At 41.0% G+C, this 26,899-nt stretch overlaps 2 protein-coding genes across 3 annotated transcripts in view; both read left to right on the top strand.

Annotated features, from left to right (window-relative positions):
• The window catches only part of LOC146473412 (CD109 antigen-like), a 45,649-nt gene extending 37,046 nt beyond the window's left edge, over positions 1-8,603 (top strand). For both annotated transcript variants that reach the window (XM_085118078.1, XM_085118077.1), the window contains exons 31-37: positions 1,072-1,286; positions 1,742-1,900; positions 3,079-3,141; positions 4,696-4,896; positions 5,539-5,613; positions 5,918-6,023; positions 6,727-8,603. In XM_085118078.1, coding sequence (XP_084974204.1) covers positions 1,072-1,286; positions 1,742-1,900; positions 3,079-3,141; positions 4,696-4,896; positions 5,539-5,613; positions 5,918-6,023; positions 6,727-6,923 — 1,016 coding nt within the window. In that variant the 3' untranslated portion in view covers positions 6,924-8,603. The remainder of the gene's footprint in view (positions 1-1,071; positions 1,287-1,741; positions 1,901-3,078; positions 3,142-4,695; positions 4,897-5,538; positions 5,614-5,917; positions 6,024-6,726) is intronic.
• Positions 8,604-11,981: 3,378 nt separating this feature from the next.
• The window catches only part of LOC146473411 (uncharacterized), a 30,653-nt gene continuing 15,735 nt past the window's right edge, over positions 11,982-26,899 (top strand). Inside the window, exons 1-3 of the mRNA XM_085118066.1 lie at positions 11,982-12,095; positions 17,604-17,677; positions 18,544-18,597. Coding sequence (XP_084974192.1) covers positions 17,626-17,677; positions 18,544-18,597 — 106 coding nt within the window. The 5' untranslated portion in view covers positions 11,982-12,095; positions 17,604-17,625. The remainder of the gene's footprint in view (positions 12,096-17,603; positions 17,678-18,543; positions 18,598-26,899) is intronic.

The raw sequence follows: 26,899 nt of genomic DNA, 5'->3' as shown, positions 1-26,899 counted from the left end.
CCTTAAAAACACAAACGCGGTCTTTCTCGAGCTAAAAACAGCGATCTAGCAGGAGCCTCCATACCGCGGTAACCTGTCTGTAGTTAAGATTTATTCTCGTTCCGTTATTTTTCTGGCCCCGGTTGTTCAAAGAGTAGATAATTTTATCCACTGGATAGGAAGCTATACGGTAGATAAAATATGTGCCAGAATTTCCCTATAGCTCTTTATTTTTTGTATGAAGTAGAAGCATGTCTAATTTAAGTATGGGATTGTGTGAAAAACTTGCCAAAAAACTTTGGTTGGAGTACATTTTATCTGCTGGATTGCAACTTATCCACTGGATAAAGTTATCCGCTCTTTGACGACTTGGTCCTGGTGTAACAGCGATCTAAGAGGGGCCTCCGTAACGCAACCTGTCTATAGTGTATGATCAGAGAGATCATTTTTAGATTTTCATTTTCATCCATATAAATAAACTTTGCAGTAAGATCTTATAAACAAACAAAAACTTGACTTAAGGAGTGAATATTTGCCGGGAAATAGGGGTGTAAACGATTTCCACCGGAAGTAAAACTTACTTTGATTGACAGCATATTGCTGTTTTCTCAAACGTTAATTTTCTCAAGTGCTCTCGTTCCCCTTTCTTCACCTATCCGCGCTATTGGGTAAGAAGACTTTCCTTGCTCTATATTTTTAATTAACATCCTGAGAGGTGAAATTTTCGAGACACATTATGAGAATGGTTTTGCTCCTGGTCGTTGGGCACTTTGTTTAGCTGTGCGGCGATCATTGATATGGCAACCAGTTGATTGACAGCGTCACGTGCTATGCTTACTGCACGTGTATAACATGAGTCGTAGATTTATACAAAACACGTTCTGTAGGCCTGTTGTACCTGCCGTACTAACTGCGAGGATCTTTCTTCTATCTGATCTTTCATCCCGCAGTTTCACATATTTACAGTCATTCATGTAATTTCTGTTGAAGATTTAGGTATGGTGTGAACAAACAGTATCGCCGGGGTAGTTGTGAGCAAAAATGTAATTATTGATCTTTGTAAAAATATTTCTGTTTTATTTTTTGTTGCAGATGGTATGATGTACTGGCAGGAAAAACAAGACACCCATAAACCGAACGACAATCCCTGGCTGCTCCCGTATTACCGCCCACGGTCAGCAGACATAGAAATAACGGCATATGCTCTGCTGGCTTACTCGAATGAGAAGGACTTTAATGTTGGGCTGTCAATCTCGCGCTGGTTATCACAACAGAGAAACTCACTTGGCGGATACTCGTCAACTCAGGTACATCACAATGCAATTTTATTTGTAAAACAACACATTGTAATATAACACACAGTCTGGTTTCGTGGCCACTCTAGATCAGCTTATATCAACACGACAAAAGAGACCTTAAGGAGCTACGACGACAACGGCAACGAGAACGACAGAAAGCAATATTGCTGATTAGCAAAACACTGGCTCTGCACGTGCGTTTAACACTTTTGCACATAACTATGTCGTCCATTTCAAAACGACAACGTGAAATGACCAATTTCAAGGTTTTCTGGAGAACGTGAACGCACGAGGGTAAATTTCACTTTTGAGTGAACTTGAGAAGCTTTTGGGAAGCGATTGGAAAATAATCATGAAAATACTCGGAAAAAATAAGACCTTTTCAACGTGTCCTGCCGGCTTTAGTGGATGTTGTTGCATCAGTTGAACGAAGTAAATTGTCATTTTCCCATTTTTTTTTTCAGGATACTGTGATTGGGCTTCAGGCCCTATCAGAGTTTGCCGAGCTGATTTATACCTCAGATACTGACTTCACTGTTCAGCTGACCTCCAGTGCAGATCCAAGCTTCAGTCAAACGATCAAAGTCAATCAACAAAATTCCATGGTGCTGCAGTTAGTCGAGGTAACAAGTCATGTTACTAACCAGTGAGTCTGTGTTTGGGATTTAGCATGAGATTGCAAAGTGACCCATTGGCTCATGTTGTCCTGGAGCAGTTTTTGTTGTAGAAATTTTTTCTGGCTTCCCATTTCACAGAAGAGGTCTAGGGTGTCTGAGCTGTCACACGCAATCTTACAGTAACGATGAATTGATTGCATAACATTTGAGTATTTGAGTATTTTATTTATTTCTTCCACTTAGCACATAATTACATTATGTTAATATTAAGTTTGTAAATTAATATATTACTACGGAAGGGGGGCACATCTAGGTTAACTAATATTGTGCCTACTACAGTTGTTATTATGGTAAATGAGAAGAATAGTTGATTTTTATACATATCCATAAGGAAGAAGATACACTAGTATAAATTACACAAAGTTCGTTTGAGAGCAGAACAGATATTTGTACAATTTATAACATTATATGAGCATTAATACTGAGTAGCATAGTAAAGTTTCAGTGCTGTTTTAAATACTTGCATCGAAGATTTTTGACGGATAGATTACTACTTTGCGGTTATTTTGTAGGTTTTCATATTTTGCTTGAATGTTAGATTAAATTGTTAGAGAAAATACTTCAAAAATTTTTGCAACTGTAAAACAAGCTTTAAATGTTCATGCGTGAAGAAGCTGATTAAATTTTTAAAAAAGGTATGAAGAACATGGCTGTCTGCGCAAAATGTTTAGTAGTATAGCAGCTCTCGTAAGCTTGTAGTTGTTTCAATTATGTATCAGCAGCTTTTGTGTTCAGGGTTGGGGGTATTGTTCTATTGTTTTCTAGAAGGGTTGCAAACCAATCGCGTGCGACCTTATGAGAGTTGCTACATCGCCCGAAATGTTTTTCGCCACGTTTGACGCGCGTGTGTCATCTCACAATGCTGATCTCTAGACTTAACCTTGCTGGTGTCATCTTTGTCCTTGAAGAGTGTCGTATCCTTTGGGGGGGGGGGGGGGGGACTTGTGACTGGAGTGGTAGTTTAACTATCTGTTGTGGTCAAGAGGAAAATGTTCATATTTCATTTGCTGCTTAAACGTTTTACGAAATTCAAGCCGGAATGTTTGTTTGACTACAAAGTGACCATAACTTCCTTCCTTCAGTAAGCATACGAATTTGTTTGATCAACTCTATTTCGTTAACAGTTAACAAATGTGGCTGGTACCCTGACAGTAGCCGCCAATGGCCGTGGAATAGGGATGCTCCAGGTAAGCTTACACAAAATGTGCTTAATGTTTCCCGTGCTTTGCGTTCAGAGAAGCAATGACTTCTCATTTGTGGCTTATTGCTAACGGTCCGTGACATGTGATTGCAATTCCGATTGGTGTAACGCTTAACCTTCTTATGACCTCTGTCTTCGTGACTTCTGACGTTCGACCTTTGACTTGTGATTACTATCTTGTTTTGTGTCACATAAAACGTTCTTATGACTTGTCTTCGCGACTTCTGACTTTTGACCTTTGACTTGTGATTACTATTCTGAGTTGTGTCACATATAACATTCTTATGACTTCTGTCTTCGTAACTTCTGACTTTTGACCTTTGACTTGTAATTACTATCCTGTTTTGTGTCACATATAACGTTTTTATGACTTCTGTCTTCGTAACTTCTGACTTTTGACCTTTGACTTGTAATTACTATCCTGTTTTGTGTCACATATAACGTTTTTTTGACTTCCGTCTTCGTGACTTCTGACTTTAGACCTTTGTCTCGTGATTACTATCCTGTTTTGTGTCATATAACGTTCTTATGACTTCTGTCTTCGTGACTTCTGACTTTTGACCTTTGACTTGTAATTACTATCCTGTTTTGTGTCACATATAACGTTCTTATGACTTCCGTCTTCGTGACTTCTGACTTTTGACCTTTGACTTGTGATTACTATCCTGTTTTGTGTCACATATAACGTTCTTATGACCGCTGTCTTCGTGACTTCTGACTTTTGACCTTTGACTTGTAATTACTATCCTGTTTTGTGTCACATATAACGTTCTTATGACTTCCGTCTTCGTGACTTCTGACTTTTGACCTTTGACTTGTGATTACTATCCTGTTTTGTGTCACATATAACGTTCTTATGACCTCTGTCTTCGTGACTTCTGACTTTTGACCTTTGACTCGTGATTACTGTTTTGTGTCAAATATAACGGTCTTATGACTTCAGTTTTGTTACCTTTGGCTTGTAATGTTAATCCTGATTGACGTCACGTATAACCTAGCTATGACCTCTGGCTTTGTGAATTGCGACTTGTTACCTTTGACTGATAAATACAATCCTGGATGGCGTCTCCACTCTCATATAACCTACTTAAAACGTCTGGCTTTGTGACTTCTGACTTGTGACCTTGGACTTGTGATATTAATCCTAATAGAAGTCACGCATAACTTATGACTTCTGGCTATGTGACTTCTGACTCGTGACTTTGACTATTGATGTTAATCCTGATTGGCGTCACGTGTAACCTTACAGCTTTTGGCTATGTGACTTCTGACTTTTGACCTGTGTCTGGTGATGCTAATCCTAATTTCCGTCGCATATAACCTGCTTACAACTTCTGACTTTTTTTACCCTTTGACTTATGGTGAAACGCAGGCTGGTGTCAAGTATGTATCAACCTAATTATGACTTCTGGCTTTGTGACTTCTCACTTGTGACTTCTCACCTGTGACCTTTGACCTGTGATGTGTATCCTGATTTGCATCACATATAACTTAATTACGACTTCTGACTTTGTGAACTTTCACTTGTGGTTAAACCCAGATTGGCGTCACGTATAACGTGGACAAGGCTCCACCAGAAAGTTCGTTTGACTTCGTGTTGGAAGTCCTTCGGGAGACTGATAGTGACATCCAGCTCAGAGCGTGCTCCATGTGGACTGAGAAGGAACAAGATTCCGGCATGGCCGTGATGGATGTCGGGATACCCTCGGGATTTGAGCTGGACTGGGACAGTGTTCAAAAGGTAAGCAGTGGACAAAAAGTTTGAAATTCAAAAATATAACAATATGGCGTAATATTATAAGGAAAGAGGAGGTTAAAGTAAATCTCGTTAGCTCACGGACTTGTTCTTCACTCTGCCGTGCTGAAATCTGATCTTTGTACCATAAAGCGACCTGGGACTTCACTGTTCCCTCTCGATTGGATACTTGTTCATCGCAAGCATACCGCCCGTAAATTGCTTTATTCCCAGAACAATTCTGAGCTCTGACCTTTTACCCTTATTATTACTTTATTTCATTGAAGTGGAACCCCACTCCTGGGACTCCTGACAGGGAATCTGAATAGATCTGTCAATACCGTGATTGTTTGAAATGCTAACTCATCTCATTTTCGGAATATAGTAGATCATTATATTAGATTAGGTCATTTTAACCTCCAAACATTACGTGAAAAGGTCTTCTCGCTCCCAGGCTTTCCCCCTGTAAATTGGGAGGGGCGCCCCTCCCAGTTTATAAGGGAAAAGTACTGGGAACAACAACGATGCTTTCCTTACGTCTTTGTTTCTTTACCCGAAATTCCTAGTGGTGGACAGGTGTGCGTTCATGGCAACCATTGAAGACCATTTTAAATTTTGTGTTTATTTTTTTTTTCTTTTCACACACAGCCCCTGTCAGATTCATCTCTGAAACTCAAGCGTGTGGAGTCTCCAGATCGCAAAGTGCTTTTCTACTTTGATGAGGTAATTTTACGTTTCTTCTAGACTGCTAGCAGTTCCTTTCAAAATAGTTGAAAGAGCGGCGTAAAGAACAGAATGGGAGCAATCAAGCCGATGGAGGGCTGGAGATGAGGCGCCTCTTACCCAGTCTCTCTTGTTTGTTTGTTGTTTTGCTCACTCGCGTCGCTCTTTTAGCTCTCCCGCTCGACTACCCAGAGGGGACCTGCTGGCAGTCTGCAATTCTTGATTGTTAATCTGTCACAAACTTGACTTCTTTGTTCTGTAGCCCGCTGATACTGAGCGCTTGACAATCTTTTTGTGTTTTCAGATTCCATCAACTGGTAAAGTGTGCGTCACGGTGACATTCCAACGTGCTTATGAAGTTGGAAAACCTCAGCCTTCCACGGCATCCGTGTATAGTTACTACGAGCCAGGTAAACTATGCTGACACGGCACTTACTACTCTACTACAACTGGGGACTGTTTATACCGTGTAACATTGTGTCCGGCATGTCGACATACATATTCTCTTCACTGTTGTCCATATATTGCTTTTGGAGCTAGTTAGGAGAATTTGTTTAAACATCAAGGAATTGTATCTTTGGTGATTAGTTTCCTTTATTGCGGTGACCTCTTGTGGGAAGTAGTAATGTTGTAAGTGAAGTTAGGTACTGGTCACTATTGAAGCATGGATGGTTCATTTATCGCCATCAGCGTTTCCTCTTTTGTACACCCTTACGTAGTCTGGTCTATGAACGAAATCCTAAAGTTTGAACATTCAAATGAAGTCTATTGAGCAGTACTGTACAACATTGCTATTTACCCTGCTATTTACTAGGCTGTACAACGTGGCTCAAACGTTTGAGCTCAACAGTGTGACCATTCAAATGAACATAACCGAGCATTACTCTACTGTAGTGCTGTTTATTGTGCTGTGTAGAGTAGCTCTAGCTTGTGACTCCAGATAAAATCCTCAACTGTGGCCATTCACATGAAAACTTCTATGCAATACTTTCCAGGATATTGCTGCTGTTAAACATTTTTTCACGCGTGAAAAGTTGTGAAGTCTTATTAAGTTTTCCTGTTAGGGTGAGTGATTCTGAGTGAGTGATTGTGCATATTTTTGTTTTGTTATAGTAAACCGTGCAGTGGCTCAATACGCCGTGGATTCCCTGAAGGATATGGGAGTGTGCCGTATTTGTCCCGACTGTGTGAACTGTGACGTCAGAGTATCGCCTTCAAGCAAGCCAGTGAGCTCCGCACCTTCAGTTGGTCGCGGGGGAATGGTCCTATTGACGCTGATATACATGACTGCATCCATCTTGTGTTTGTGAACAAGTCGGGTGGACTTCAAAAGTCAGAGAAATGTGTGATCGTGTAATCTGTTTGTGTTGACTTTTTTACTTCCTGCGGTTTCAAATGGCAATCATACGCACCTCAACGGACTTGATTTCATTCACTTCAAGTGGAGTTTTGCTGGATGCCAATATATATGTATATTAAAAAATCCTTCCGTGGAATTGTTGCGCGAATTGCGCCAGCCCGCGAGCGTGAATTTTAAGGCTCTCACACGTGACGCAATTTCTTTGTTTGTTTATTCTGAACGCCATCTTCTCTTTGCATTTTTAAGTCGCTTAAGCTTGATTTTCATAGAGTTTACAACTTGGAAAAGTCTTGAGAGTACAACCGTACAATCTCAGCGGAATTAAAAATGAATTAGGCCGACAACCAACGGATTCGCCATTCACAGCGAACGAACATGAGGCATTTTAAAAACCTTTTCTTTTCTAGTGACCGTTTTACTTTCATAGGCAACGACGACAACTCAATGGAAGGTGAATGAAGTAAAGTACGCTTTTGAGGGCGCGTTTGGTTGATATAAACTGATATAATTTCATTTTATTAACGTTCGTAATTTTATCCTGTGTAGATAGCACACGATACAATCAAACCTTTCAGAATTATTCGTCCATGGGGATCTTTTCAAGCGTCAGTCTGTGGCAATCCTATAGGTGGTTTGTATTGCCGCCATGTTGGTGGACAAAACAAAAGAAGATTTGTTCACAAAGTTTGCGTAAAAATGGCAGTGAACTCCCAGAGGAGAAAAATCTGATTGTTCCTGTCCACCAACATGGCCGCTTTGACGTCACATGCAAACCATCAATTGTGGTTTGTCCAACGACCTCAAAAAAAAAAAAAAAAAGTATCTCCAGCGGTTGCTGAAAGCTCTGTAAGGAAAAAAGTCATACTTAAACGCAGTACGCGGATACTTTATTATATTTTTTATAAATTTTCACTCGAGCTTTTTGTACTAAACTAGAAAGTCAACACTGAAACCAGATTAGCGACACGGTGATTTTTTTTTTTTCCTTTTTTATATTATGTATTATTTTCTTAGCTCAGTGCAGATGATTAAATATGGCATAGCGATATTGATCACCTTGGATTAAGTCAGCACAAGTAGTTTTAATTAATAGAACAATACGATACAACACAATACAATGCAAATAGAATTTTTATGTCTTCTCTCTTTGACCAAAGTTTATTGGGGGACAGCGACAGGGGGACTGGGTCTGGGGGAGGTGTCAATGGCATTATGTCCACCCCCCTCCTAGGTTTTTCGCAAATCACGTGAAATGACAAGCCATGTGCTTGCCATTCGTCTCTATTACTCGGCGTGAGAAGCTGCATGGGTTTGTTTTGGGCGGAGAGAGAGAAAGACATAAAACATATTTAGGCACGGTAAAAATATCAGTAAATACAATACAGTAGACACATGGCTTGTCATTTACTCGAGCTAAAAGCTTCATAGGTTTTATACAGTTTGTTTATATTTTAGTTTTCATTCTAACGTTGTAGCAAGGTTGTACTTTCTTAGTAAGAATGCATCAATATGTATCATTCCATGCTTGACGTACTTTAGTATTACAAGAAATGTTAGTAACGTATTGCTGCTATCTAAGTATATCCTCACTGAAAAGCTGAAATAAAATTTCCACTGCAATTTATTGGAAGGCACTGTAGATTTTCTTTGCGACTTAATCCAAATTTCTTCCTGAGGCGATTAAGGCCGTGCGAACAGATATCAGCTGAAATAAACCACTGGGTTCCGCTGATAAATAAAAACTTCTTTTGGTGAACTTCACTGGAAAATATTCCCTGCTAGCAGAGGTCTCTGACGGCGAGAAGGGAGAGAGACCTCTGCCGGCCCCCGACGCGTTCTCTCATGTAGCCGCCGACCAGATTTTTGGTCGAAACTGACCGGTTTCCAAAACCGGTTACCGTTAATACACAATGCGCATACTCTGTTCAGATTGCGCTGGAAATTTCAGAGCCCACAATTGTTACGGCTTCCGCTGGTTTACAAGTTTCGCACTTCGGTTATTTTACGTATGTCATCTTCAAAATCGATATCCTTACTTCGCTTGATTAATGATTCCACTTTGCGAAAGCATTCCTTACAGAGCGGTGAAGATTCCTTTTGAAAGTTAGCAGTGCTCTCCAACAAACCGCAAACTACAGCTTTTCAATCGCTTGTATTCAGCGATCGCCAGGTGTTCTGGCCGCTTAACTTGAAATTTACTCGGCACAAAAGGCAGTTTTCATCTTTGCCTACAGCTGCTGGTTTTACAGGTGTCCGTGGAGGATTATGTTCTTTGAATGTGCGATGTTGTTGAGGAGTCCGTGGCATTTCCACATACAGCTATCAGTAATTAATTTCACACATCGCCCTACCGCGGCTGCTATTCTCGCGCAAAGCTCGTGTTACATGTGGCTAAAATGTCAGTCGTTGCTAGGAAACCCTTGTGCATGCGCGACAGAAAATTCATCGGAGGCCGGCAGAGGTCTCTCTCCCTTCTCGCCGTCAGAGACGTCTGCTAGCAGGAAATGAAAACTACGGCGACATATGCATGTTGGGAAAATATTGGTCTCACCAATATTTTAACAAGCTAGTTCAATAAGGTTTTTATTATAGAATTCCCGCTTGATGCTTTCTGGTCCGCGTGAAACTTGTTGTTCCAGCAGTGCGAGAAATAGAACAAGAAAGTAAAAATCCCGAAATGACGGTTTGAACAGTTCCAACTTCATCAACTTTACTTAAAACATTTTTGCTTTATTTCGGCAAAACTGAAACATGTTGCTCTTTTCAAACGTACGTATCATTGTCAAGCGGTCCGTGTACAGTTGGCGGACGACATGGAGCACATAGATGTAAAGGTGATAAACAACATTTCGATCTAGCTGGACAACCACGACAGTTTGGACGCTCTTTAGACGGAAGGTAACGTATAGTATTTGGGGGCTGGTAAAAGAGTGGCAACGAGAACTGAAAAATCAATCGCGTGAAGACTGAGCAAGATCTAGTAGGAAGGAATGTCCAATTGATGCAAATTTCTTGATTTTGCTTTCGCTTTAATCTACCGATCTTTCTTCCACAACCTTAGAGGGTGGAACAGGCTAAACAAAATATGGCAAAGCTTTGAACGGGATGGGAAGAGAATGGAAAACGGTTCAGGGAGAAGAACCATTTAGACGAACTGGAGACAGCGGCGGCGACAAAAAGGGTGGAAAATGAAGTCAATATTTAACGATTTGAGTAGAAGACTGATCTTACCAAGGTTAAACAGCTGATCAATTGGACTGCGCAACCTCGGGCGATCTCGTGCAGTAGGGAACCATATATATGTTTTGCGCAAGGGAGATTGTAAAATTAGATACATTCTGAAACGATATGGAGAGTTGGAGCTGTTTTTTCTCTATTTTGACCAAACTACTTTATTTTCAGGTTCTACGGCTAAAAGCAGAAGAGGCAACTTAGGTGATGGAAACGGAGAAATACATTATTCAACATGAGCTAGCAATAAAACGTTGGGTTTTTTAAAATCATTTGAATTTTTATACGTATACATATTTTTAACCAGACAAACGTTTTAACCATCAATAAACAAAATTTTATGATGTCGTTTGACAACCAGAACGGTTCTGACAATCCTGAGCACAAAATTTGCACTAAAGGAAAAAGGCAAAAGATTGAGAGAAAGGGAGCAAGGAATATCTGTATTGAACTTTGGAACAGGCTAAACCAATTATGTCAAAAGCTATAGCGGGGGCGATAAAAGGAGGAAAATGTATATTCAATGTTTTGTTAAAAGACCATCTTACCATGGCTAAGCAAGTGATCACATAAAATGAACCTCAGGCGATCTTGTACACTAGTATATCACGCAGGGAGAACACCAGCAAAAACTACATAAATTTTGATATGGCGATTTTAGACAAATCTTTTACCCGTTCGTTCCCAGCAGCTCTAAGATTTCAGCTAGTCGAGTAATCATTGCTTCAACAGCCAAACAACTTCGCGGCGCCAAAAAATAGATGTTTATTGCTAGCTCATGTTGAATAATGTATTTCTCCGTTTCCATCACCTAAGTTGCCTTCTTTGCTTTTAGCCGTAGAGCCTGAAAATAGAGTAATTTGGTCAAAACAGAGAAAAAACCTCCAAATCTCCGTATCGTTTCAGAGCGTATCTAATTTTGCAATCTTCTGTGCGCATAACGTATATATGGTACTACACTACTGCAAGAGATCGCCCGAGGTTTCAAGTGATCAGCTTTTTAACCTTGGTAAGATCAGCCTTCTCATTTTCCACCCTTTTCGTCGCCCCCGCTGTAAGCAGTTCGTCTAAATGGTTCTCCGTGAACCATTTTAACATAAATCGACTCCGGGTTGAAGCAAAATCATGCAAAATCAAGAAATTTGTATTAATTAGACATTCCTTCCTTCCATGATTCTCGCTCAATCTTCACACGATTGATTTGTCAGTTCTCATTTCAACTATTTGAGAAGCCCAAAAATACTCTATGTTATCTTCCATGAAAAGTTTTCTCGCAAAAGGCGACAAAACTGTACATGTGGCTGGTTGTCAAGCTAGATCGGAAAAGATTAGAATACATTTTCCACGCTTTTTGTCGCCCCCGCTGTCACCAGTTAGTCTACATGGTTCTTCTCCCTGAACCGTTTTCCATTCCAGTTGCCATCCCCGTTCAAAGCTTTGCCATATTTTGTTTATCCTGTTACACTCTAATGAAGATTGTGGAAGAAAGATCGATAGATTAAAGCGAAAGCAAAAATTAAAAAAAATTGCTTTAATTAAACTTTCCTTCCTGCTCGGTATGTCGGTCAGTCTTCACGGGATTGACTTCTCAGTTCTTATTTCCACCATTTGAAAAGCCTCAAAATGCTACATATTACCTTCTGTTTAAAGTTTTCGTGCAAAAAGCGTCCAAACTGCCGTGGTTTTCAAGCTGGATCGGAATGTTGTTTATGAACTTTGTCTCTACACGTGCTCAGCCAACTCTCCAACCTTTGTTGCCATTGTGAAATCGAAATAAGACACACCATTGGCTAAGACGTAGAGACAGTATTCCTAAAAAGGGGTATCGTCTCACTGCTAAGCTAACTCTACCTTCTGAGTACAGCGCTGAGACGTTTGAAGACGAAAACTGGTAAGACTTTTATCATCCGTTTTTATCCCTTTTCTCAAGAGTATGGTTAGTGCAATAGATTTTTATTAACCACGAACAAAAAAGCGACTAAGTTTATTTCTAGCGCTATAGCTCTTACTCGCATTTTAACAATACGACTCTGCCAAACTCTTATAGTCCAGTCATTTTGTGGCCGGACCTGCCACTAATTGCAACGGAGGTTTTCTCTTCGCCAACGATTAAGGAATGGTCGCTATATGAACAAACTAAAAGACCCAAAGGATCCAAGCACGGGAACATGTCAAAATTTTAATGACTAATAACTACCGCTTTAGTGCAATATGGAAACGAGGTTGCTTGGTTTTCGCCAGAAATGCACTCAATTCTTCCAAATTTTTCGCCAGAAATGCACTAAATTCATCCAAATTTGATCAGTTTTACTTCAGGTACTTCTGTGATGTTTTACCTTCTAGATAACTTTACTAAATACGTGTATAAGCTCAATTAAAGTCATTAACGGTCCTTCTAGCTCAAAGACATACAGCATTTCAAATTTTCACTCAGAAAGGTCTGTACTAAAGAAACCCTATAACATGTCATTATCGTCCAACAGTACGCAGCTACTAGGTACATCTAAGTATACAATGTAGTTTTCAAAGATGCCGATAAACAAGACATGTCTGACAAAAATAAAATAGGCTTTCGCAATACTATTTAAGAAAATTTCACAATTTATTCAAATTATTTGCAGGGGTGTACCCAGCCTACTTACAGGAGGGGTGGGGGTGAGGGGGGTTCCAACTCGTCTGAAATCAGTCACTCAAGGTAGTTCAATTATACAGCCGTTCAGAAGGCATACGCGTGTCACTAGCATTTCTTGACGTGTCAACTAGAACGTTCTGCTCTTTTCTAGTTTTTTTTTTTTTTTAGGATTCTGTTCTCATTTCTCAATTAGTAGACAGAAGGTCAGCGAGAAACACTTGTCGCGGGTGTTTTTGAACAAAACGTTTAATGGCAACATCGACGTAAGTTGACATCCATGTCACAGTGGATGTTTATGAGAGCAAGGGAAAGCTCTCGTTCACTACACATAGTTGCACGTAAGTAAACCTACAATCGGCGAAGAGTACTAAAAGATTGGCGTTCTAAAGAGGTTACTGGCAGGGTGCAGAGGATTTGTAACGCGTCTAGCTATAGCTTTGACCACGTTGTCAGGTAGTGAACTGAGATTGGCGCAACGACGCAACGGAGGAGTTCAAAGTCGGTGACCTGAGGCGAAAAACTGAAGTGCATCTTTGAGTTGATAGTATTCTCGAGAGACCAACAGCTTTGGAACAATGCAGAGAAGCAAAGACAGTATGTCCATCTGGGTAGCTAAGTGTTCTAGCAAGGGAATTGCAAAGGCCCTCTTGAAATACTCTTTGGGCGTCGTTGTCTCCGCTTTACTGTGATGCTCCTGTCGGCTTTGGAATAGAAGGTTCGATGCCGAATTTCGTTGCAAGAGTAACAGCTCTCTCAAGCCATTTTTAAAACTAGGTGTCAACCTGCCCTCAAGATAGCTTGAGGTCGCCTTTGATATCATCAGCTTGGCGGTATATCTCGTACACACCAAAGTTGCGTTTCTGTAGCCTAATTCTTAGGGACTTTACGATCGATAAACACTTCATCACTAGCAGTGATTTGAGTGATGAGGAAGGGAAACCTCAATACGGCATTTAAAGGTGAACACCCTTTATTTCGACTTTCGCCATTCCAGTGTCATGGAGTGTTGCTGTACTGGTTTTGGAACAGTCGTCCATGGGAGATGATAGAAGGTAACATGTCAAAAATACTTCGTATGCTTCATGCCTTCGACCCATCAAAAGTCTTGTTTTCCTTGTATTAGTAGCCTTCTTTTCTATAACTGCGCGCAAAAGCTGGCTTCGCTTAGGGGGCTTTCGGAACCCCTGGAACCCTTTCCTGTTTACGCCCCTGATTTAACGGGTTTTCGTGCAATTCGTCCTGTTTTTCTCAGAGACAAAAAGCATTGGAATTTGCTTTTTGGTCTTGAAGTTCACGCTGCACGCCTGATGATAAATTGCATCGGCCGCTGCATGGTTTTTCATGAACATGTAATATTGTGGCTTGAACCACGCACTTCTGCCCACTCATCTTTTCTTTCGGAACAGGTTTGTAGCACGGTATCTTTAGTTTCGAGGGTCGTTACCCTGGTTTGGTGTACCTTCACTTCCCTTCTCACGAAGAGTTACGACATCCTTTACGTTATCAATTGATTTTTGACAAATTGCACAAGTGATTTCTTCATCGATCCATTTTAAGATTCTTGATGGTCTAAAAATAATTAAGATGCAAATTAGAATGTGCCAAGCATACTAAATAGACCTTGTCGCGGTTTTCGATGCAATTTTTGTTCAATAAAATATGGTAGAAAATATTGGGGTTTTTTTTGGGAAAATGTTTGGTAAAAAAAATACGATCAGAAATTTATTTTGGGGGGGGGGGGGGGCAGACAATTTAACTAGCACAGGTTTAACGACATGATTGTGCAAGAAGTCGTACTGCTTTTAATTTTTCTATAGATGTGTCTGTATGCAATTTCCCGCGGACTTCCTGAATCCGGTTGGGAGTGTCGCGGGAAAAAATTATCACAGACCACACATTGTACAAGAAAATAAAACGTGACTGGGCGCTTTTCAGGGCAGCTGCAGCACCTAAATTGTTGTAGTTAACTGATGACTTTAATATTGATAAATGTCTGTCAAATTTTCTTTGTTTTTACGAAAATGCTTTGCCGGGAATATTTGACATTGGAATCTCGCACACTGGACTCTTGATGTGTTCTTCCATGTTTTTTCCGTTGTGTAAATACCAGAAATCTGATTTAAAATATTTCGCAAGTTTACAATGCCTTTTCTAAAGAATCGCAATCAATAGGATTTCCGTGTCTGTAAAATGCGTTTGAGAGCATCGTTTGTAAAAGGCCGGTTCTTGCAAGTGCATAAGCATAAGCATAAGCACAAGCATAAGCATAAGCACGTGAGAACACCAGCTAAGTAAGCATAAGGAAATACGCAAGCGCCGAATACATATTTTGACGCAATCCTCGATACCAGGTCTCCTCGATGTTTAAAAACAAGATGGCTGACGATAATGAGAGATTTCTCTTTGCGTTACTTGTGATCTACGTTCTTCGCTTGAGAGGGAGTCGAAATGCCAGGAAAATTATCAGGCCTTAGGTTTTGGGTGAGGGAAGTTTACGGTCGGCGACAAGGGCAAGGCGAATTTAATAACTTAGTTCTGGAACTTCGAGGAGGAGATAGAGAACTATATCTTCCCACGCCAGCGTTTTCTTGTTTACACCCTTGAAAAAACTTATCAGCCTTGTTGTACAGAACTGGATATAACCTGACTGATTCTGCGAACAACTCGTCTACAGATGTCATAGTGTCCGCCATTTTGCTTGTGATACTTTCCGCAAAAGTCTGGGTTAAAGTGACCTGTGATTGGTTGAAGGGCTTGAACTTATGCTAATGCTTATTTCGGCCCGTTCTCACTTGTGAAAACTGCGACATAAGCATAAGCATAAACATAAGCACAAGCCGACACAAGAAAAACAAACAGGTTCGTTTTTCTTTATGCTTAATATGCTTATGCTTATGCTTATGTCGCTGGTGTTCTCACTTGCTTATGCTTATGTTATGCTTGCCTTATGCTTATGCTTATGCTTATGCGCTAGTGAAAACCAGCCTTTAATGATCTCGGTGTTTGTGCATGTTTTATTTATTCATGCGGGTCGACTCTTTCTGATGACACATGTTTTAATAGTGTGACGAAGGATTGATCTTAAAGTGTATTTAATTCAGTTTATTGTTATAAGAACTAAACCATATTTTAGGTACTCTTGAGTGTGTCTTACCTGGGCTGAACATTGCAGAAACACGTCTTCTAGCTATTTTTCTCAAAAGAAACATTACAAACGTTCAAGGCAAGCACATGCAAACACTCCGGAAGTGAAATACTGTATACCTGTGTAACAGCGAAGGCGCCAGCTCCTGCAAGACCGACTTCTTGTGAACCCACAAAGTTTTATTTTCCCTCAATAATATTTAACACATTTAGATTAACTTAATTTTTTAACATAAACGAAATCAATTTGGAAAAACAAAAACAAAACAACAACAACAAAACACTCTACCAAAAAATGAAACTACAAAGTTTCACCAATATAGAAAGCGTTTCGCTAATACAGCTTGTTTTATCCACCAAAACAATATCTTCTGTTACACCGTTGAAATACCTTCTGTTGAAATTAGTTGCAGGTTGACCTAATTTTCGGCATAAAATGTCTGGACTATTAGTATGCAGTTCGTCACTCATGTTCCGCTGGTTTAAGAAGTCTATTGAGCAGTTAGAGAAAATCAATTCTTCAGAGCCGGGATCCAGCGAGAATTAACTTTTGAGTAAAACCTTAATCTCATCTTTAGATTTTCTCTGCGCGACTAAATCCGAATTGCCTTCCGAACAGAACAGTTGAGTGGCCCTGATTCTTTATTCTCTATTTTAAAAAATTAGTTCAATAAGCACTGTTCAGTTTAGGGCCTTGATTTTACGTCTACTCTATTTTAACAAACTTATTTTTGTTATCAGTCAATGGCCATTTCAGTCCGATTATATAGAACAAGCTGTCCTAGACAGGTGCAGGCATTCAACGGTCATTCAGTGATTCATTTCAATGGACATCTGTTCTACCGGGAGGCCTTAATCATCCCAAAAATTATTCGGATTTAGTCGCGAAGAAAATCTATCAAAGCGATCTGGGAAAAAGGGAGGCGTTGGGTAACCCTGTTGTTAGCATTGTCATGACTCTTGCCAAGAGAGGATGGGCAGTGTAGAAGACTGAATCGCATGACTTATAATGTTTTGCAATAACAAGCATGATAAAGGTCGATTAAAAATGATCTGTGCTTCCAAGAACGTAACTAACTGAGATGAAACGAAAAACTTTAACTTGTCGCGTCTAATCTACCACGCATCTAATTGATTATTTCATTCTTGTTGTATTCAAGTCTCCCTGAATCTACAAGTTTTACATTGTAACATGACCTCACAAACTATTGCTGTTTAAACTCATCGTGTCTAAATAACAGTTGTAGACTTCAAGCACTGAGATCCTTATTTTTCTCAGAGATAGTAGACCGAGTGTACAACGCGAAGGCCCGCTAAAAATTGCCTCTCGTGAGGAGAGGCGACGCAGGGAGGGAAGCGTCGCCTCTCCACGCGAGATAACTTTCGTGTGCGCTCGCGTGTTCCCTAGTTTTACTATCCCGAAGAAAAATAAAGGATTGCTCGCAGTTTATCACTGTCATGATATGGTATGGCACCAATAAACAAATGCCAATCGAATGAAAACCATTAACCTCCGTCTTCTACTATAATTCATTAACGTGTTTCATGTTGGGTGTAATGCAATTTTACCTGGGTTTTAACTTTAATCTTAAATCTCCACTGTTCTTTCTCCTATTCACTCAGCAGAACACAGAAGCTTGACAAGATGATGAAAGCTGTTTTATTGCTGTTGGTTTTTGGTCTCTTGTTAATTCAGGGTAAAATGACCAATGTGCTTACCGTTGTTTTCAGCAGTTAGTTCAGCCTCTTGTGGCGAAGGAGACTTTTTGAGGCGACCACGCATCTCTTAGAACGTTTCACAGGATTTGCGGAAACAACAATAGAGGAACAATGGACAAACAACAGATTGAAAGGACCCTCACCCTAAAAACAATATAGCGGCGTCATATACAGGACCAACGTTGAAATAAGTGGTTTTAAGGAGTTGCGTGATAACAGAGAAAGCAGCATCAGCATAAATTTGTGCGCCATTTTTGACTAAAGGTCGAAAGGGCATGAGTCAGACAGAGATCACATGGCCATTGACGTCAACGTTTTTCGAAATCTCCATTTTCGGCCGTAAACACTAGACCAACTAACCGGCGTTTTCAAACTTCTTTACTCTGGGGACCGTCTTTGAAAAGCTCCGTTTTCGGTCACCGAAAACGGCCTTTCAATGGCCGGAGATAAAGATGCGTTTCTCATTTATCCGGATTATAAACAAACTAACTAAACTTATTAACTTGTGCGCTTTACCGTTCAACAAGTCAAAGTCAGCAAGTTTTGAAATACTGATTTTTTTTCCGTACACCAGAGGAATTACGGTTCTGTGTGGAAAATGCGAGAAACTAAGGGAAAGGGGGAGGGGGGGGGGGGAGGGAGCCACAGGGTATTAAAATTAATGATAATTTCACGAATACCCAACCAGTCAAAGCCTGTTACAAGGTTAAGAAATATTGAAACTTTTGCAGTTAGGCTGCCAAACACGTAAGAGAGAAATCGGTTTCCCTGTATATGTGTAACTAATAATTCTTTAGTAGCCGAATATCTCTCATCCTAATATTGTTCTTTGATTGAAAAACAGGAGAAGGGGAAGTAGAGGAAAGCGATGCAGGATTGGACCACGGCAAGCGGCTTTGTAAGTAGAATGTCGGCAGATTACAGCTGAGATTATCTATATCTTAGACTACACCAACAATTAAGCAGCGTTAATATATTTAATTTATAAAGTAGCCCCTTGAAGGGGCACCGGTCACAGAGGTTTTGCTGAATTTATAAAATTGTTCGTAGTGCACCGGAAGGAAAATATTCAGGCCCGTTGCTAGCATAAGACAAAACGAGGCAGTGCCTCGCCTATGTTTTATATCGAAAATCAAAATTTTTTAAGTTACAATCTGTTTCCATCGTAGCGATTCCAGGCCAAAAATAATAAATATTAGTTTCTTTAACAATTAACAATTATCAGGAAGGGGGATTGAGAAGTGAGAAAGAGATGATGACAAATAGGGTTTACCCCCTACCCCACGCGAAAAATTTAATACGAAACCCATACATACCAAAAATAAATAAGACATAAGCTTCTTCCTCCCCCCTCCCCCTCCCATGCTCAAAATGTGCCAATTGGCATGTCTGCTAGCGATTGTCGGAATTACGCGAAGATTGTTGACAAACTGGAGCTTCGGTTGGGTGTCGAAAAACAACGCGAGCTACATCAGGCCGGCGTCTACACAACCGTCGACAACAGGAACATGAAAGTGTTCAAGTTCTTGCTGCAGATATCTGCTGTATGTCCAGTCTCGCATATCAGGAGTTATCTCCTGACACTCAAGAAAGATTTGCCGTCCAGCATTTTATTGACGCTATCAAAGATGAAGACGATCGGCTGCGACTACGCAGAGACAGGTGGATGTTAAAAAGGATAAAGTGGTTCCTTTGCGTGTTTTCAATGTTTCTGACGAAGTTTGCATCTTGGCTGATGAGACTGTGGTTGCTCTAGCTAAGCCAGTTGTTGATGTCACTTTACCGAAGCCAGACTGCCTTTGAAGCTCACCATAGTCACACGACTGAAAGCCATCGTGGTGTACGGAAGACCTTATACGCTCTTCAGTCCCGTTCTTATTGGCCAGGACTTCCATCTTCAGTTCACAGATTGGTCGCCTGTTGCCATGTTTCTGGATCAAAGAAAATGTGGAGAAAGAAACGTCGTACACCTTTAAAACAGTACGTGGTGGGTATTCCCATGGAGTGAACTGCAATTGACATTCTTAGCACACTTAATAACTGCTAGAAATAATTTTCATAAAACATTGCTTCTAAAAAGTTCGTGAATTGAAAACTTTTTGCACTAAGAAAAGGATTTTAAGAAAATAAAATTGGAGGGATGTAGCTGTACCAGAAAGCGTCCAGTCGTGTTTTGAATTTCATTTCCCTGTATTTTTTTCCCGCGAACTATTTTTGGTAGCAATTCACTGTTGTTTCGCGATACAGAGTTGCATTTCTCAGGTATGTTCTGCAAAATCCTATGCATAGTGCCTAAAGTTTCCAATTCATGAATTTTTCAGAAGTGATGTTTTATGAAATTATTTGACATCATATTTCCATACAAAAACTGTTATTTCAAAAAGTGTTTGCCTACTCGTCAAAATGGCGTCGAAAACCGTGCTAAGGCCTATTACTAATGAGTTTTTGAATGAAGTATAATTTGAAGACCGCCCTGAATGACATAAGATCAGTGCTAAAATACCGACAATAAGGCGGACACGATAACAAAGAAACTAAACACCACCACAAAATACAGGAGTCCCATTTCTCCTTCGCCATCCGCAATTAAATTGCCATATTCCACTGCCTTCTGTGCCTCATACGCAGACTTTTTGTTCTTCCAGATCGACCAGCTGGGCTCGGTTGTTACTTTTCCACTAGGCCTATTGGGAGGAATCCCCGCGAAGGAGATTTTAGCAAGAGAATCGTCTCGGGGTGAGTCTAAAAGGCCACGATGTGGCCCACGGGCTGTAATACCCACGGGCCGATCACGCAAATTAGGGTAGACTTGAATTGAAATGCTTTTTTTCCTTATAAGAAAGCAATACAATACATAAATTAACAAGCTCGACCGTTCGGTCGTTACGAGAAATTCTCAAACCTCGCCCTAGCCTTGCCTAGTTCCTAGGCCTCTGTCTGTTTTTCATCTCGGTCAATCCGTTTCGGGTCACGTGGCCCGAATGAAAAAGGGAGGCTTAGACAAATATCAAAAATTAAAACAAATGTCTCAATTTTTCTTGGCGTTTAATTTTACGTCGAGCGGTTCGCGCTATGTCATGGAATATCTGAAGTCTATTATTCCCTTTCCAAGCTTGCATTAAAGCGATAATTTACTTTAATTACACATTTTCAAATAACTACAGGGTGTCCCAGAAGTTCGTTCATCTACTTTAAAAGCCTGCATTTAAACACAATTTTACTCAATTACCAAATTATTTTAAAGACAGCTTTGCAAGACTATTACCTTACATTTGTGCTCCTTTATTTCTAAACTTTTCAATTTATTTTTATTTTTCCGCCAAATTTGCGCGCACGCGTCTAATTTCCCGCCAAAACTGTGATCACTTTTTCAGCAGTTTTTTTAGTTGAGCTGCTGCACTCATCAAACCATTTTTAAAAAGCTTACGTATTTGAGGGCCCAAGCTTATGCACTAAGAGATAACGGATTCACAGTCAAAGAAATCGCTAAAAGGCTAGAAAAATCTGAGCGTAGGGTTGTGAAATGGTCGACGAGAAGTGGCGAAAATTTTGCAGATAAACAACGAAGTGGAAGGCCAAAGGTAATCAAAGATGCAGGAATTCAAGTTTTGAATAAAGCTAAATACAAGAGAGGGAATTCGACAAGACAATTTGCAAGAGAGCTCTAGAGAAAAAGCCTTTATGGCGGTAAAAACTCTGTCTGAAGGTACATGAAAAACCAAGGATGTAGGGCACTTGGACGTCCAAAGAAGCCTCTTCTCAGTACAAAGCAGCGAGCCGCGCGTCTGAAATTCGCAAAGGCGTTTGAACATCTCACTGCAGAAGATTGGGAGGATTTCCTATTTTCAGATGAATGCCCCAAATACCTCTTTCAACTTCCAAACCCCAAAAATGACATCGTATGGGGCTCACAAGACGACAAAGTTCCGCCTTCTTACCAAGTTAAGAACAGCTCAAAATGGATGATCTGGGGTGGGATGACCGGACAAGGCTTGACTGCTCTTCATTTTGTACCCCAAGAGAGAACTGTAACTGCCGATTATTACATCGAAAACATCTTTAAGAAAGAAGTAAAGCCTCTTCTACGCCGCAGAAGTACAACAGAAGCTGTAGACAAGCGAAATTGTTCAGCTCTAACAAGCAGATGACACTGGTACAGGACGGAGCAACAGCCTACACGGCAAAGGCTACCCAAGCATGGTGCGGTAAAAACCTGCGGAATTTCGTCGCTAAGACTAAATGGCCAGCCAATTCGCCAGATCTCAACCCTGTAGAGAACCTTTGGAGCATCATGGATAGGGAAGTCTACAAGGATCCTTCTCCTAAGAACATGGATCACCTAAAAAGACGCCTGAGACAATCCTGGAAGAACATCAAGCCATCTACGTTCCGCGATTTATCGCATTCCATGCCACGTTGGCTTCAAAATGTGATAAAAAAAAATAAGGAGGGGGGGGGCACTCAGGATATTAAATTTTGGAAGACTTTTACTTATATGAAATATAATTGCTTTGTTTAAATTGTGTATAGAAATAAAGCTGCGTTCTTGAGATATAACCATTTAAAATAGAGGAACGAACTTTTGGGCCCCCCGTAGTAAAGGCATCAAAACTAAGAAATCAACACCTGTGCATTGATGGGAAAACGTCAGTATTGTTGCCGACTGCTCAAGCTGAAGTCTCAGGATCAGGTCTTGACAAATCTGTAAAGGCGAGAGTGATTCTAGACAGCTGCAGCCAGAAGTCATACGTGTCATGTAGACTGGAGGAATCCCTTAATCTGCCAGCTATTCGCTCTGAGAAGTTGATGATCAAGACCTTTGGTAATGAAGAGGGCCAGATACAAGAATGTTAAGTAGTGCAGCTTTGCCTGAAGGGCATCAGCAGTGAACTTAATGTCTATCTGACAGCTTACGCATTACCTGTGATATGTGCACCCTTGTGGAATCAAGCTATTGAAGTTGCCTATCAGTCTTATCCTCATTTGCAGGAACGGAAGCTTGCTGATAATTCTATAGACATCCTTGACTTTGACATGGATATCTTGGTGGCATTAGACAGTTATTGGAACCTAGTCACTGGGGAGGTGAGACGAGGAAGCTCTGGACCCGTATTCTTAAATACGAGATTAGAATGGGTGCTGTCAGGTCTTGTGGATCGGCCAAGTAGCTTTCCGTCCATTGCATTGCAGTCAACTATGTGAGCACCCACACCCTGAGGACAGACACACAGTATCTGAACCTTGATGACCAGTTGTCATATTTATGGGAGCTTGAGTCTATTTGAATTAAGCAGAAATGTGACTCTGTCATGACAAGTGTTTGGTAGGGCTTGACCTTCAATGGTGAGATATATGAAGTGCGGCTACCTTGGAAGAGTTCACACCCTATCTTGCCAGACAACTATGAGCTGAGTTTAAGCAGGCTTGGAGGCACCTTGAGACGACTTAGACAGCAGCCTGATATTCTCTGTGTGAGTACGACAACGTCATTAAGGACCAAATGCAGAGGGGGATTGTTGAGGGCATCCCACAAATGAATCAGGCCTCTGTGGGAAAAGTCCATTACCTGCCCCCATCATGCAGTTCTTCCATGTGACAAGGAAACATCAAAACTCAGAGTGGTTTATGACGCCTCAGCATCAACTGATGGTGTTTCATTGAACAGCTGCCTGCATACTGGACCATTTCTTCCTCCTATCTACAAGACATTCTTTTATGATTTCGCCTGCACAAGATGGCACTGATAGCAGATACTGAGAAGGCGTTTCTAATGGTAGCAGTGAACGAAGAAGACAGGGATGCCCTGCGTGTTCTTTGAATTGACGACATATCTAAGGAGAACCCCAGCCTGATTGTGAAGCGATTTGCCAGGGTCGTCTTTGGTGTGAACGCGAGCCCTTTCCTACTTAATGTAACACTTGAGCAACATATCTCAAGATACATGGAGGGCGACCCAGAATTTGTGACCAAGATGCTTCGGTCTCTGTATATTGACGACTTGAACACTTGGGTGGATGGTGTGTTGGATGGGTTTGAGTTATATGGCAAGGCCAAGTCCCGGATAAAGGAAGGCGGTTTTAACCTTCGAAAGTGGATGTGGATGTCAAATTCTAGTGAGCTGTTAAGGTCTATAAATGAGTCTTAGGGCAGTTCTGAGGTGCCAGGAAAATCTGTTTTGGAAGAGGATGAGACGTATGCAGGAAAGTTTTGATCAGCAGAAGCTGAAGGAACTGAACTCGACTCTTGGACCTTTCTTAGGCAGTGACGGAATCATAAGGTGCAAGGGGAGGCTGATGAATTCTGATTTGCCATATGATGCTAAATGCCCTGTTGTTATCACTCCCAGTCATCTTACAACCTTAATAATCAGTTACTGTGATGAAAGAGTTATACATGACGGCGTCAAGGAGACCCTAGCAGAACTTTGCACTCACTTCTGGCTTGCGAAAGAGTCACAGAGAATCAAGGCAGTGGTTTCAAGTTGCAACACGTGTCGCAGACTAGAGCCGGAATAGCCTATTTACCACCACCAACTGCGCAGCTGCCACAATTCAGACTTGAAGACAAGCATCCTTTTGCAAGTGTCGTTGTTGACTTTTTGGGCCCGCTTTATGTCAAGGAGTCTGCAAACTCTAAGACTATGACTAAGGTATACACTGCATTGTATACTTGCGAGACGATACGAGCGGTGCATTTGGAACTGACAACAGCTATGACTACACAGGCAGTGTTGCAGAGTTTGAGAAGATTTGTTGGATGGCGGGGTGTGCCAACAATCACATTGCTGAGCACCATTTACAAACGAACCACAGAATCGACTGGGACTCTGCCAAGTGCATTACCTACTGTACAAATTACTATCAACGGCTCACTCTGGAAAGCTGGTTTACTAACTTAGAACAAACGCCCCTCAACCGTTGCCTACAACTACCTGCACCATACAAACGACTTATTGACAACAACAACGAAACAAGCAAACAATAGACATTTTACTAACAATAGACCCACGGACTTTTTGACCAGCAAAAGACGGATCGAAACGCACCAATCACTTTTTACAGTCTTCACAGCCAATAACATCACGGCTTACTGACAAACGACCAATAACATCTGGACTTCGTTGACCAATCAGGTTAACAACCAGACACGTATATACCACCTACTGACGTTCCACAATTCACTTGACTCTGAAGATGACTTCCGCTCAGGTTGTCGAAACGTCAGTCAAAGTCACCACAAACAGTCCTTCTCAGGACTACACTCACCCGGATGATCATAATTCACGTACTTACGTCTGTTATTGTTAGTCATTCAAGGCCGCATCTGGTAAAGTGCAAGCCTTGTTTGAATCCCCAGAACAACCTTCCTGAATGAGAAACAAATAGAGTGGCGATTCAACTTAGCAAAGGCTCCCCGGTGGGGAGGCTTCTTTGAGAGAATGGTGATGTCTACTAGGAGAAGTCTCAAGAAGCAAATTGGAAAGGCGCGGCTTACTTTCTAGGAGTTGATGACTGTTCTGATCAAGGTGGAAGCAGTTCTTAACTCGCGGCCGTTAGCGTACGTTTATTCAGAGGATGTTGAAGAACCCCTGATGCCCTCTCATCTACTCATTGGAAGAAGATTGCTCACTCTCCCTGATACCGAGCAGCGTGGTGAAAGGTCAGAGCAGTACTCAAGAGACCATCACAAAAAGTGCAAGGTATCAGCGAACACTGGCTGATCATTTCTGGACAAGATGGCGCAAAGGATACCTGCTGAGTCTTCGGGAGCAGCACCGTCAAGAAGCAGGAAGCAGCAGCTAGCCAGTACCATCAAGGTGGGAGATGTTGTAATTGTGAATGAAGACAATGAGCGGAGAAACTTCTGGAGACTGGGAAGAGTCGAAAGGCTGATCACGGGGAGTAGTGGAGTAGTGCGTGGATTTGCGGTGAAGATCGGAGAACGAAACAAACCGGGCACGGTCATTAAGAGGCCTGTACAGAACCTCTACCCACTGGAGACACATGGGCATTCACCATGCAATCAAGAGGAACTGAGCATTGCCAATCGTTTGCCAAGCCGAAGGGCAGGACAGAACATTTAAGAAGTAGATTCTAGTCGTTTAGGAACTGTTTAGTTTTTAGTGGCCAGAGTTGCAATTGCGGGGGGAGTGTAAGAAATTGCGACTTATCATCGAAATTTACATGACGTGTATTCTGGCACGCGGGCATGCGTTAGGACTTTGATTCTGACTCAAAACACGTGCGGAGATGTTCTGGACGATTCGGACAATACTACAGTCCTTTGAGATAGAACTTTGAATTCTTTATATATTTTTTTACCATCATCATTCGCTCATGACTGATTTCCTAAATTTGATCATGCTTGTTATAAGGAGCATATAACAGTATCTTACTTTATACCCGGGTTTATAGAAAGTCCCGCAGCTTTTGACGCTATAACGCTGCCATTATTTTGTAGTTGTCAGTTGAATGCATGGTACCACGGTCTCTTTCATTCTTGTATGGACACAAATTTCGTCACTTTCGAACATTATCTCTGGATCTCCAAACTTTTATAACCCGTGAACCCCAGAAAGGGAATGCAAAGGTTTTATTGGGGTGCACACCATAATGAACACAATATTAAGCGAGTAATGTATCCTACAAGGAGCCAATGACCTGTAGCCTATGTTGTACTCAGCCTTGGAGACAACCTTTTCCCGAGTAGCTCTATTTTTAGACTGGGTCTCAGGGGACCCTTGGAACGCCAACAGTTCCAACGCAAAGAAGAGCAATGGCAATTAAATTAAATTTGCATACGTCATACCTATATGTCTACAGGTTTTCCTCCTTTCATCCAAACAAGTCTGTAAAGTTTATTTCTTTCTAGAACCCATGGCTAGAGGTTTTTCAGACTGTTAAATACCATCTACTAGCTCTCTAACAAAAGAACGATAATTATGTTTCTTTTATACTTATTCAGTTACAAATACATTAGACCGCAGCCACGCATATCTACATGATGAACTGAAAATTGACAATTTGCTGGTTATTTATTTCATTTTTATTTCTCTATTTTTCGCGCATGTGCAGTCGTACTTCAAGTTATAGATGTGGAATGGGCTATAACTTTGTTTTGGGAAAATTTACAGTCGCCCAGTGTGGAACTGCAGCTGTGAGATTTTGCTGCATGGGCTCCTATTGTAACGGTAAGCCTGA

This window comes from Pavona decussata, unplaced genomic scaffold, assembly GCF_977016875.1.
Source record: "Pavona decussata unplaced genomic scaffold, jaPavDecu1.1 SCAFFOLD_93, whole genome shotgun sequence".
NCBI lineage: Eukaryota > Metazoa > Cnidaria > Anthozoa > Scleractinia > Agariciidae > Pavona > Pavona decussata.
The sequence above is the reverse complement of the archived record's forward strand: the minus strand, read 5'-3'. Positions and strand labels throughout refer to the sequence as shown.